This window comes from Trichoplusia ni, chromosome 11 (assembly GCF_003590095.1).
Source record: "Trichoplusia ni isolate ovarian cell line Hi5 chromosome 11, tn1, whole genome shotgun sequence".
In the NCBI taxonomy this organism is placed as follows: Eukaryota; Metazoa; Arthropoda; class Insecta; order Lepidoptera; family Noctuidae; genus Trichoplusia; species Trichoplusia ni.
Window position 1 is genome coordinate 547,219 of NC_039488.1, and position 15,456 is coordinate 562,674.

The following is a 15,456-nucleotide window of genomic DNA, read 5'->3' on the forward strand; positions in this document are numbered from 1 at the left end:
TGTTTACTTGACTTTTAAATCCATTTGGGTGAACATTTTTGTCAGTTATAACTTTTAGAGTATGTTTTTGTTGTATCATATCCGTTATTTCAGCATTCACTTGTTGAAGCCTAATATCTAGTTGACGGAGGTCTTCTTTGAGTACATCGTTGATAAAATTCTCGTATTTCAGTATAGTTGCTTCGATATTAGGTTCCGACATTGCTGTTATTGTATTTTTTTCAACTGATGTTTATTTTACATACTTAACCTCAACAGGCTAAGAACTTGAGCTCAGTATTCGAATGATGTTTCTCTATCTAGATTAAAAATAACCGGCACAAGTATACTATTGTTAATAGAAATGTTTTAGATTAATAAACGGAACACTAAATCATACTTTAACACAAAACGATAATAACATCAATGAAAAAGTCAAAATGACATTACCACTTTACCAGTTACACTGACAGAATATATTTTACAAATGTAGTTTTCGATTTCGATTGATGAAAATTTAAAATATATGCAAATAAATAAGTGTTAAGTTACTTTTTTAAGTAAGCGTAAACACTTTTAAAGTATTTTGAATAAAACTTGTCTTGATGTGCAGACTTGTTTTAAAGGCGTATGAGGTGTAACGATATGATTAGCGGTAACGTACTCCGTAAATGCTTATTCCATGTGATGGAGCGCCATCTATGTTGTGATTAAGGAACTACTATATTAAGCGACATCTAGGAAAAAATGTCAGGACTTGGTTAAAAGTAAGCCGAGCAGCTGCTGTTAAGATTTCCATTATGGCTTAAAGATGGCGCTCTTTGAAACTGGTGTTCAACTTATTAATATTTGCTTTGTATTTTCTTTTAAACCTTTTGTGTGACCATTTTTGTGTCAAGAGAGCAATAATTTGTGCTTATATGACTAATAAATGCAGGGATTTTTATTGTTACTTGTTTCTGAACTCACAACACACAGAATGTTTAAAAACTTATAAACTAAAATGGGATTGGATGTGAAATAAAAATCAAACAAATCGTCAAACGATCACCGAAATCGTTTATTTGACAAGAAATAGTTTAAATATCACTTTTCACATTAGAAAACCAGCAAACTTGCAGAAATATTATATATTTCAAACCTATTTGATAAATCGAAACATGAGATGAAGAAATTAAATCCGGAAATGCTTATTGTGGCAGCATCAAAATCTGTCACTTTTTATCTTAATACCTTATATAGTAAATACGTTTTGTGGACCATAACACTAATAATCCGCATCAACTTCAAACAAGTAAACATTTCTTTATGAAAACTGTGTAATAAGCCTCTTTGTACCACAATAAACATTTTCGAACCGAAATACAGATGTTTTCTCCAAGGACTTAAATAAATATAAACTATTGTACAAATTGGAAATTTCAACCAGAATCACATTACAATATTTATTGATGGTTAATGAATACATAAGTTATACTTTTCGGTTAATTGTATAATATAACTAGTACTCAAAATATAGGATTTTTAATCTGTACTGTAATTCTTAATATGACGTGTACCGTACGATTGTACGCAAATAACTTTTTAAAACGAATAAAAGTATTTTTGTCTTGTCTTACAACTTTATTTATAATAGAGTGATGCTCGAATACAGAGGGTAGAAGTTTTAACAGTTCCAGACTAGGACTGATCTGTTGACATATTATGTACTAAATATAAATATGTACCACTTCTATTCGTTTTAAATAGTTAATAAAATTGTTAATGAATATGAACTGCACGTGAACGAGGTTTAAAAGCCAACCCTTTATGTAAAATACTAATCCAATCAATAATTTCACTATAATAAGGTCGACTTAATAATAATGAAATAATAAAATACTAACGAATATTTCCGCAATAGATGTCGCCACTACCGATACGACCCAACCCACCTCTTTACTCAAAATCCTTAAAATTATCTTAAATATTGTAATCGTTAATTAAATTTTGTTAACTACGCTACTGTGATGGACTGTCGCTTATTATAAGTGCTGTTAATGACTTCTTACGCTATACAAAAGAGAAAAATGTATGTATGTAGGTATATCGTTTAGGAAGATTGTGACAAGCACCAAATAACGGACGAGGGATACTTACACTTTATTACAAATATCTTGTAAACAAAAGCAGCTAGACATTAAAGAACTTTGGCTTTTTTTTAAATACGTCGCGTAAAGTTAAAAAGTCTACTTTAAATTTGTCTCTACTTAGATTCTTAGTGGACTCGCGAATTGGACAAAAATTACAAGTAGGTACCTCACTTTATATTACATAAAATGTATAATATTTTGATTATCACAAAAGTTGTGATGCCTCGACTTGATGGGCGGAAGTTGCCATAAAACTTTCATTCTAAACGTTACAACGATAATCATAAATAAGTAATGTCAATGTTACAACTAGCTTAAATTACAAGATCTTAAAAATTACTAGGATCCATTCACAATTTACAATTACAATTAGAATAGGGTAAAATTAACTTCAGTTCTTACTGCGCTATTAACAAAAGGACATTATTATAATTTAAAACGAATATTCAGTAGATTTATAACAGTTTAGGTAACATCTCCAGACGGAGATCTGCGTACCTAGCTAAAACTAAATAATATTCTGACTAATATATATTTACAAAATATTTACATAATTTTTATGATGAATGATTAATATTATTGAATATATTCAAGTTGAAATAGATGTTAGAAGTAGGTACTAAAATATGACACTAATATAAGACGGTTGTGTGATAGGACGAAATTTGGTACGGCTGTATTACAATGGACGTACTAGTTTCATCATGAAAAAAAAAACGGATTGTCTATGAAATAGCTTCATTCTGCCATCGCAATACTTCTGTTATAAGCATTTGAAGCCGAGTTACTATTAAAATAGGTACAATTCCTTTTCAAAATATATTTTTGGACTACCTTTATATTAATATTTATTATTTCAAAAAACTGCGGTAAGTTTGAAAATATTCATAAAGCGGTATCAATCTGTTCTCGTTGTGACTAGCAACCATTTAATATCAAAATATAAAATACAACATAAACGCTGAGAACAAACTTACGTAAAATTTTCACTGTATATGGATCAACGAATGAAAAAAAACATTACAAATATAATCAGCTGATACATTTTCGAGATCATAACCAATTCGTTGTGTATAATTGTCCAACATAGATGTTCCTGACATGTTCCTTCAAAACAGATTTTAAAGGCACATTAGTACATGTTACTGTGGTAATGATGGAATGAATAAGTTAAACACTTTGTATTTGTTAACGGAGTAAATCACCCGCGCATTTTTGAGGTTATGTACGAAATCAGTTGAAACTGAAACGGCTTTCCCAAAATGCGCGGGTAACTTATTGTGATGACGCAAATGAATTTTAGATATAAGTTAGTATATTTATTATGGTGATATACAATACTGCAAGATTTCGTTATTTAGCTTTAAAATGCGAGAAAAACCTTGCAATATATATCGAATACTAAAATCACTACAAAAACAGTTCGAGCTTTTTGAATAATATTTGAAACTTTTTAGTGTTGACATAAACGGTACCTATAGTATGGGTTTTTATTAAATGTCTTTAATTCTTCAATCATTTAGATCTAAGGGTTCCTTGTCTTGTTGCTATGTCACTACAGATGCAATAGTCTTACTAAGACTGTTATGAATTAGTTAGGTTAAGTAGGTACGTGTGGTAGGTCCATAGAACTAGTTTAGTTGAAAGTTAGACTAAGTTCTAAATAAAATGCTAAGTGTGCAGTTTGTCAGTTTGACTATGGATACCGTTATACAAACACAATTTTGCGCATTTCACTTAAATTCAAGGTTTTAAACAAAGCATTTAAAACATAATTTTGTCCGTTTTATATTCAATCTGTTGACTGTCACCTTTACATTCTTGGTATATTTAAAAACTATGACATGTTATGTTAAGAAGTTGCAATTTTTTGGCTTAAAAATGTAACCTTCTCTATTTAGAGTTTTCGAATATCAGTGTTGGTTGCAATTTTAAAAAGTTAAAATTTCCAAGGTAAAAAGTTAAAATTTGTCTTGTCTTGTACCGGACGGGATTTTCGAGTCTTTTATTCTATTTAATCATTTCTCCCTTAGAATGAAATTTTGGGTTATAGGTAAGTAGCGTAATTTAGTTCTAAACTTTTATTGAAAACTCTTTTACGAAAACTCGTCACTAGAAAACGGATTGTTACAGAAGTTACTCGACTCACAAAGTATTACACAGATATGTTTTCTCCCTTATAGTCAGCGCTTTATAAGCTTTTCCATCGTTTTATAAGCGTGTACACAAAACCCATTATATTCTAACTCTCAACTCGTTTGCACAAGATAGGGGCGGGTCTACAGTCGCCCCGCCCGCCGCCTAGCCCAGCTATAGACTTATAGAGGCATAGTTTATGCCTCGACACAACAACACGTTTGCAATGACCTAAGGTTAGCCATAACTTGTAGCTGTTTATGCAGATGAGCATTAACTATCAGAATTTATGGGTATCGTTTCATGAGATAATTATGTAAATTTTAAAAGGAAATTGTTGGAAAACTCCCATAGAACTAATTACGAAAAAATATGGAGAATAAACTGCCCAAGAAAGAAATACGAGAGATAATATTAAAATAATAAGATAAATCTAAAATTTAGGACTATTTGCCTTTTAAGTTTTTCTCTCAAACATTTGCACAACACTGCAGAAATATCTCTTCAAACGCATAACCTTTGGAGTTGGAAATACTAAACGAAGCAAAAAGCATAGCTAAAGGAGACTGTAATAATGCTAAAAACTTTACTGTCGTTTGACTATTGTTGTAATTAACTCTGTCATTCCAAGAACTAGATAGTTAGACATTATAACTATAATTTGGTGAATGAAAGCTAGTGCTGCAGTTATTTTAGACGACATTTCGATTTTCTAAATTACTGGAAGTTTTCTTGTTAATCATTTTTTTCACACGTAGTCGGCAAAATAAGTTGGCAATTCGTGTTTTTACAAGCATCCTATGATCTCTTACGTTTAAACGGTATTTTGCGAATAAGATAGACTTGCTTGATTGATTGCACTTAATTTAAGTCCATCGTACGATGACGTATTTAAATACATAGGTCCATAGGTACTATTTTACCTTCAAAACACTCCCACAAAATGAAAAAAAAAATTGAACAATAACATATTTTTTTTAAGTGTTTCAATTTCTTAAAGCACAAATTGAAAAATGTATATAAAATATAATTTTGTAGCGCAAAAGCGTATTTTTGTTCGCAAATACGTCACCCAAGCTGACGCCAACACAAAACGTTTGACCCTGAACTAAATCCTTGTGAAACCAATGATAAATTGATTATAACCAAAAGTGTGGCTTTTTATATTATCTTACCGAGTTTATCTGACGCCGCAATACGTTTTATATGTCAAGTGTGAGTGAGACTTGCGCACACAATGTTCCGTAACATGTTTAATGTATGGGAGTTAATTACTTCATCTTATCCCTTGTTACAGCGGCAATAGAAATACATCGTCTGTGAAAATTTCAACTGTTTAACAACCACGGTTCAATAAACAACAGGTGATAGATGGACAGACAGTGGAGCCTTAATAACAGGGAGCCGTTTTCTCCAATTACGAAGGGAACCCTAAATGTAACCGTCATGGACTCCAAGGATCATGCGCGTAATATATTGGGCTGTCCTTTTAAGTAATTTCGTTGAACACTTGAACAAATTATTTTTAATTCATACATTAATCAAAGTGCATCAAATGATGTCCACATATGTATTTGGAACCAGATCTTAAGGAAAATAGACGAACATGATTACATGTGGTGCCCTAGAAAGTGGAAGCCACTTACAATATTAAAAAATAATGAGGTTTTTTTTTTCAACAAAAAATATAAACTTTTTGTGTTCTATGTATTTTTTTCTAAAGAATTACTCTTAGAAAATTTGGTGCTTGAAAAACTCCTTTCACCTACACTTTGTTTAAGTATAATTAAAATTTCTTGTAAGTTCCAAACAACTAATAAAGTATCGAAGGCAGGATATAGACACCAGACATGTATAATTATCTTTAAGCCTCAAAATTGCAACTTCATAAAAAACACAACTGTTTCAATTGTTATCAATCCAGGAATCCAAAGAAGATACAGGGGACTATGAAAATACAAAGTAAAACAAATAGCTTAATGACAGAAGCACAAACAATTCGATAAACATCGTATGGCTTAATTATAAGGCGTGTATCAAAAAATAAACATATAAAATTATACATGGATTGCGACTGCTTGTGCACCGGTATGCAAAGATCGTTATTTTGTAGCTAACTTGTGTTTGCCGGCGATGGCGGTGTTAGAGCTGTCAACGAAATAAAACTGTCACTTTGACGTTTCTATGTTCTAATTTTAAATTTGTTTTATTTTTCACTACCGGCAAAGATAAGTTTGTCAATAAATGTTTGAAGCATTTTACGGTTTATGGTTTTATAATTGGAATTTATTATGATTCATCTTCTTTGATCTAGCCTTGATTCAGACAGGTGGTAAATCTCACGTACAAAGGTGCCACACTGGTTAAAAATTGCACGGAGAAGTTATGGTCACATCTTTAAATGCCTTAAGACATTTTACAAGTTTTGACTTAAGTGCGTAATTTGACACAACTCGTACATCGTGGTACAGATGGCGACACTACACAAACTCTACATAGTCTAAGCTTCAATTTATTGATTTTCTAACAAAAAAAAAACTATTTCTCAGCATAGCGGTGCACCTGAGCCTTATAACAACATAACATAAGGTACATTTCCGTGTGAACACGTAACTTAGCAGATCTAGCACAAAGTGTCTGTGAGCCCCACTGGGTGCACTGGCGCGGGTCGCACGCACCGCACGGCTCGCGCGGGCCGGGCTGCTCGCATCGGCCGCGCGGGCTGTACTGCTCGCATCGGCCGCGCCTGTCGCAATAGCCGCTCACGCGCTGGCGTTGTCGCCGGATGACGACGACGATGGCGCGGGCGCTGGGGGCTCTTGCGCCGCCTGGAATACAAACATATGGGTTAATGTATGATAAACTAAAAAATTTAGAAATGATCTCTATCTTATTGGGATTAGCCAACCACATATGGCTATCATTGCAACTTCTGAAAGATAAAATCCACAATGAAACAAACGAAAATCATCGAAACAGATAATCTCAGCGTGTTCAAGTGGAAACGATCATCACTGTCTTGGAAGTACTTCTAACCCACAACAAAATTAACAGAAGTATTTCAAAATTATCCCACTACACTCTCTAGCGAGCGAGAGACAAATAAGAAATAGCTAGTTGTAACAAAAAAAAACTGTTAACTGTCAAGAACCCCTAATTTGAAATGCTTGGTGACTGAGCCCACAGGACTTATTACCATAGGGGACGTGTGACAGTACTTTATACCTGGACTACCTATTGGTGTGACATCATCGTTCATATTTCAAGGTTAAAGCGATCCATGATAAACTGTTTCTCGAGATCTGACTGTGCCAAACTACCAAATATGGGGTAAACAAGGTATGAAATATCTTATTGTGGCACTTTAAAAGCTCTTTGACAATATTTATCCTTCAATACTTATGAAATTGGTTTTCGGTCTAAGTAGGAATATAACCTGACACTGTTTTTTTACAAGATGAAGATATCAAGATTAAAAATCAGCTCAGCCTGGACTTAGGCCTACTCCAAGTAGCGCCACGGCACACGGACATCGATATATGCTTTTCACTAAACATAGCTGATAGATATAGGAAAAAAAATACAATATAATCGAATTCCAACTCAATGAAAAACATTAACATTTAACAAGATAAAATCGCCATGTCATAGGTACTCTATTTATTGTTGTGGCATTAAGGTAATAGTTAAAAACAAAATACTTAAAAAAAGGTCAACAACAAAGGCCACGACGGCATAAAACATGTGATTCATAATACATTAAATGTGTTTTTTTTAAGTTAAGTAAAAATAAAAAATCACAAAAAAGTAAAACACACAAAGACATATCTTTTGTTCGAGAAATAAATTCTAAGAAATATAGCGATCTTATTGTGCTACATGTAGTAGACCAAAACGAACGAAAATTACAATTATCCAAGTATTAAAATTGTAAATATACAAGAAAATCCATTTTAAAACTTGGCTTACGGGATGATGTGTTACACCAATACAGTAAATTATTTAACAAAAAAAAAAAATGTAAAAAAAATATGTTCTCTACACAAAATTTATGACTGTTATACAATTTATACACAACAATTTATAAATAATACTATGTCAGACCCTGTTTCTTGCTTAGTTAGCAATAATATGAACAATATAAAGTAATATATACGACAGACTAGAAATATAACGTACTGCACAGCTTACACGAATGCAATAAAATTATTATATTTTTGTTTTTTATTAACGTTACCTTAAAAATTATGACTCTACGTTTTGAATGATTTCTTGATCGACTTGAAAAAGGGCTATATAGTTTAAAACACTGTTTTTTCTTTTTATACTTTGTATATTTAATAACTTTATCATCATCATTCCCCGGCTGTTATTCCTACATCTTTGACCAGTCGTTACAGATAGTCACAAGCTGAAAAAAGTCTGACAGCCAGTCTAACCAAGGGGTATCGTGTTGCCCAGGTCACTGGGTTGAGGAGGTCAGATAGGCAGTCGCTCCTTGTAAAACACTGGTACTTAGCTGAAACCGGTTGGACTGGTAGCCGACCCCAACATAGTTGGGAAAAGGCTAGGCCGATGATGATCATCATTCCCCTGCCCGTATCCCAATTATTTTATTTGGGGTCGGCGCAACATGTCTTCTTCTTCCATACCTTTCTATCGGCCGTTGTTTCACAGGAAACTGTCTTAATAACTTTACTCTGTACATATTATTTCGATCACAAATTTGTCAGTAAAAGGTTAGTTGCCGTTAACTGTGTTTTATAATTAAAGACAAAGATGATTTACATCACATGCATGAAGAAATAAAAGAGTTACAATATGTCAAAGGTCAAGTGAGGACAGCAGCAACAGTGAACTTTGTATTAAAGCCGGCAGTTGTAAAGAGATTTATGAATGAGAATTACACTTGGCCTATACTTAAAATCGAAACTTTTTGGATCGAAAGAAAATGAAGAAGTGATATTTTATGGGCAATATTCTGCCTGTTGATTTAACAGCAACAGTGGGTAACTGTTGATCTAATGTTGTATAGACTACTATGGCATCTAAATCTCAAATTGTTATAGCTTATAAATGAATGAATAAACACCATAAGCCATTCTAGCGGCACACATCGGCGCACATCGGCGCCACAGAATGCTCATTAACCTAATAGTGACTATACTTTTTTGAAAGACTTTGGCAGTTAATAAATAAAGAAATAAACTGTCCATAACGATAACTATGGCTGTTAAGTCCAGGTTGTCCGAGTTGAGTATAAAACGAGAAACAATTGGATCCAGTGAACCAAACGTCACTATTGAGAGAATAGAGGGAGTGGAATATTCTTAAAGTGTGCTTTAAGTAAGTTAATTTTAAGTATGTAAACATCCATATTTACTACATTGAATTTCTACAATATTACGCTTCGAGGAATACTAAAATCATCGGAAAACGCAACAAACGGGCAAATCAGTCATAAAATATGACTTCTACAAATTAAAACAGCAAAAGTAAAGTTATTGAAGAAGTACAGTAGAATTCAATTAATCATTTGCACGCGATGTCAGCCATTACAAAAATTACCTTGTAGTAAGATTTACGGCCGTTTGTTAATCACTAGATTCCGATTAATTCGGTTTTATCGTTAAATTGTACCGAATAACGTTACAATCGATTTTATTCGCTTTTCTGGTATTAACTAATTAATTACTGTTATGCGAGGGTTGCTAGCAATCGTGTTATGTAAAGAGAAAATAATAAAAATACAATCAATACTTTTTTCTACTGTATTTTTCTTAAAAAATCTTCTATTTTATAGCCCAATTATTTTTATCGTACTGTCTTCAAAGAATTTACGTTACTAGTGGCGAGTAGCGGTAGCTATCCTTAAGTTAACACGCACACATACATATTTACTCACACAACCGCAAACAGCGTTTTTAAACATGTTTCCTTAGTTGCATCAAACCAAACATACTAGTCCTGCGCATGATTGGCGTAAGCACAATTATAATAATGCAGAATTATGTATCACTATTACCATTAAATAAAATATTTTCTGACCATACACGTAAATTGAATATTTATTAAGAAATAATGCACTAGCACTTGACCACAGCATTGCTGTTAATATACTGCTTATTTCATTTCCTATTTACAAATATGGCAGTCACTTTACAATTAAATATGTATTAACTGTCAGAAAATTATTTTTAAATGGAATCAGTAGTCAACCTTTTTATAAAAAAATACAGATTACTAAAAAAATAGTACCGTTTTAAATTATGCTTAAAATTTACGATCGATTAAAAAAGTATTGGCTGTTAGGCCAATATTCGGCGTCCGTATAACACAGACCGGATCGCGCAGTTGTTGGTATAAAAAAGCAATAAAACAATTACTTGCGCCGGCGCAACATTGTTGCAAACCTGTCACTTGACGGGGCCGCACTCGGCGCCGCGATATTATACATTTTATAGAACCACAACGTAAAACTATCGTAAAATCTATTTTTGTCTCGGATTTTTAATCATAAATATGGATTTATATTATTATGTCCCTTTCCTTTTTAATAAATAAAAATTCAAACAAGATATATCTCTTTTTTAATCCCAATTTGTACCTTAAAACATTTGTTGTATCGTGTTGTTGATACATAGGTAAATTATTGCTAAACCTACGCTAAAACACATTGGGTCAGACTACTTGAATTACAATTCAAAGTGCGCCGATTAACTAAAGGCGTTCTAAGCAACAATATAATTAAACAATCCATCATCAAACATCGACCAATCATTTCAATTCCAAAGCAATTTAAAGCAAAAATAAAGTAATTAAAATACTATTATTAATTACAGTTCAAATAACAATGCGTGATATATATTTTAAGTTACACGTGTACTGTCGGCTCTAGGCAAATGCTTGATTTATTTCTAGACTAAATTTATTTAGCGTGTCCAAAATTTAGACAATCGGTTGCTAATTAAAATGCGTTCATTATACTAAGCACTAAATTTGTCATCGGAAGCAAAGGCAAATCGAAACTAGGGATGTCTATCGCGCGTACTTTGTTTTTTTTACATACAAAATTAAAAGCATTTCAGCTAAGGCTGCGAGCAACATGACTTCACTTAGGTACCGTTTTCATTAATTAAATTATACTAAATGTATTAAGGTAACTGTTTTAAAAAGAGGGAAATCAATATCACATCACAATAATCAATATCTTTTTCCTAGTAATAGACTAAAATAAGTGCGATGATGCTACTAAAGTTTATTTAAAGCGAATATACGAAACGCTAAATACAATTTCAAAATAGATTTTCCAGTGAATTCGAATCGAACTATTTTGACAACCCTATTATTCTAGACTATGAGTCATTATTGTAGAAATCAAAACAGTCTAGTTGAAGTTTATTATATTGTTTGCAAGAAACGTCACATAAACTCGGTCGATACCTGGTGCAATCTATAAAACTGTACATCGGTAGTGGACGCCTATTACACCGGATTGTAATTCGAAGTAAAACTGCATTATTTTAAGAATTTCTGGAACCAAGAGTTAGGTAGGTATAAGCGTATGAAAAGTGTTAGAAATTGTTATTTCATAATGCAAATAAAAATTTAAAATAATATCCTTGATTTATTTTAATCCCACGTGAAAAAAAATGTCTATTATGCGGGATTTTTACCTTTACATTTAAAATAAATTATGCGTTATAATCTGCCTACTTATCCAAGTTTTCCTATATATTTATACTTCATTAAAATACGGTGTAAATTAAAAAATATAACGACAACGGAATGATTGCTTTAAAACAGTCCTTAACCCAGAAAACATACATTTGCCAACCATTTATTTTGCAAATATTCCACCAAACACTAACTACGCATTGTAATGGCGGTGTGATACGAGGACAAATGTTCTGCGAACAGAAAACTCGTAGTGGGAGTGCGACACGTGTTCCCTTATTGATTCTCTGGAAGGGCACTCAAAATAAATGCGTATTCTCATTTTATTACTTACGGAGAAATTTGATAAATGTCCACGTGGAAGCCATTCTATTCTCAACTGTATTAAATTCAAAACGCAATTTCACGTCGCTTTAATAAAAAATAAATCAATTTTACACTCACTATTTAACATATTGAATTATATTTTTTTATTACGTATTTATATATTTCCAAATTCGTCCCTGAATTAAACTTTACTGTTATAACCTAGGCATATTTTCTCGCTATTCACAATTAACGTCAAACTATAAAACGTGTTATTTTTTATTAAAAAGTTATTACCCTTCCGTAAGTGACAATAAACTAAACAAGTTATTTTAGGTCATTGTCTTAATACACTTCATTTTAACTTTAAAATGATACAGGCGCGTATTTTGATATACGAAGTTGATATGGATATTTACAATTGAATATAAAGGTGAATTGATCGTATTTTTTTAATTATTTTGTTTGTTAACACCAAATGCTATACAACACAAGATGTGTTTGCATCTTTGATACTCAATTGACTTTAAAATTCTTTAGGTTTGACCAAATGTCAAATAAAAAAATATACATTATTTTCATTATTTTTTAATGCAAAAAAATATCATAACAAAATACATTCAAAGTTTACCATACCCTCCACACACCAAATTCACAGGATAAAAGATGAGGTCATGATTAAACAAGAAACTATCAAACAAAAATCATTACCCAATTTCCAACATGAGCAAATTTTGTTACGTCCAAATCTGGCCCTGCCCTTTCCAACCATGTTTGGGTACATCAATAATGAGGACCACTCGGTAACACGTATGGGCGGGCGCCATATCAAAGGATTGACCATAAAAACAAACATCTCCGTGACACTATTTCATAACCTCTTTGGTAACCTGCAGGGCAATGATCACCTCATACAGTAAGATCACTGCCGTTGTCGAAGCGGGACAGACCTATACACGTTATAGCGTGGCATCTCTTTCTAAAACTGTAATGATATAGCAGCTTTGAGAGGCGGTGGGTGATCTTTGGGCATTTTGGGCAAGAAGTTTTGTTATAATTCTTGTTAATTAAATTGGAAGTTAATTCACATTGGTTTCGATTCGGGTTAGTATTTAATGTTTGATTTCAGGGTAGACTTAAATCTGTTGTCTGTTGCTCTTTCGATAATTACATGTTTTAGTACAGTTATGTGTCACAGTCTTGCCGACAAACATTTTAATATTTTTTGCAAGGTTTGCAAAATGGTATAGTCAACCATGCGAAACCCAATGTGAGCGACGCGTTAGGTTCGACACTTATTTGTGCAATCCTGACTCGTTATATTGATTCTGGGTGTCTTTGGACATCTGACTTGTGTGTTTGTGAATCCCCCCGCGACACTGGGATTAAATAACTTAGAGCGGATGTTGAAAACAAAAAGTAATTATTTCTTCTTCATTTATGGAACTTGGTTTATAAACAGCATTTGTAACATCAGGGTCCAAACCTAGAATCATTCACTCACGAAGCCAACCACAACCTTCTTCCATGCCACTCAACCGTAAAATTGGCTTGAATAAACTCATACACATTTGTATGATAACATACATATTGATGCATAAGGTGATGCAAATGCAGTAATTAGTCATTAATAATTTAATGTGCACCTTTACGATTCGGAAGCGAGTAAAGAAATATCCGGCAAATTATAATTATCAGAATATGCATTTTCTAATATGTGGTGTGAATGTTGGCGGTCAGTAATTATTGATTGTTTCATTATTGGTCATTCATAAGCAAGCTGCAATTGTTCAATTCGAACATTTTATAATTTACGCTTCATCTAATCTAAATAAATTATATTTTTGTTTTTTATTCTAGGTACTCTTCGATGAAAATAAATCCCTATTAAGCACATCCATTTACTGGAACAATTACGTAACTAGAAAACATATGTAGATATATTTTTTACTTGTCTCTAATTTTAAAATCATTAAAACCTACATTGAAACTAACAGAATAACACATTATAGGAAACAATTAATCACAACGATCAACAAGAACAATTAACAAACGTGAAAACGTTAATTTGTATTTGTGTTATGTTTTTCAATGAGACTACAGACACTATACAAGCAGACAATACAAGGCTTCAACGAACGACGCGTGCCTGACTATCTGAGTTGGATACTAAATGAGGAATAGGCATTAGGTATAGGAAACGTCGACACGTGTGATAATTAAAGGCAAACTTGATGGCACGAGAGCCCGCGGTAGAGCACCAATGTTCTGGACTGACCAAGAGCAGTGCACTCTAAATGGTCCACCACATGAATGAGGAAAGCTTCGGTAGGAGAAGAGAATGCTATGACGACCAAGACCTCAACAAAGAAGAATGAGAGACAAGAAGAAAAAGAGTTTAAAGAAAGAATATGGCTTTACAAGTCGTCTCAACAACAACACTCATTAGATAGTTTACAAGATGTTTTTCTTTCGTTTCTGTGATTAGTCAAGCGGCAAAGATTTTATGAGAGACAAAATTGTCTTGTCTCACGTCCTCAAATGAGCATTTACTCTAAACGGCAAAGTAGCCATTTTTTATCAGGGATACTTCAATTTTGAACGTCACTTTATTTAAGACACACTGAAAACTATTCATTTTCTTTAAAGTCCTTACAAAATACAGAACAAAAGATCAGTAGATTTTAACTTTCCTCTTTTATACGTGTGTATTACAAAAGTGCATCGTAAAACGACATTAGTCGTTATTTACGACAGCCTCTAACGGCAAGGACTGACGACCGAACAAGTTTTAATGTCACAACTCTTTATGGGTCGTCATTATTGGTTATCCTATAGAATATATTAAGGATATTGGGTGCTTCCCGATCACTTTCATAGAGATACTCTATGGGTTCTGAAAGTTGTATGATTGTGTTGAAAGATCATTGAATGACGATGTTGTGACTTAATATTTTTATAAAATATCAAAAATCTCACCTAATTAAAATATATGCGAATTTCTAAATGATTTATGAACTGCCGTTGGCTTAGGAAAAGTGTACTCTTGCTGGAAAAAACTACAAAGGTCCCTTGGCTATACCTTAACGGCAAGACAGGCGACATACTGATACAAAATCGCGAGTTCGATCCCCGTGTAGGACAAACGTTTGTGTAACCCACGAATTGTTCTCCTGTTTTGAGTCTAGGTTTTTTTGTGCACGTGATTTAATTGATTGAAAATACT

The 15,456-nt window shown here is 32.8% G+C and overlaps 1 protein-coding gene across 1 annotated transcript; it reads right to left on the bottom strand.

Annotated features, from left to right (window-relative positions):
• LOC113498754 (protein UXT homolog) lies at nucleotides 1–457 on the bottom strand (the record flags this gene model as incomplete). Its single annotated transcript, XM_026878898.1, is given in 1 exon segment — nucleotides 1–457. A coding segment is annotated over 1 exon segment (202 nt), but the record flags the coding sequence as incomplete, so codon positions are not given.
• Between the last annotated feature and the right edge of the window lie 14,999 nt (nucleotides 458–15,456).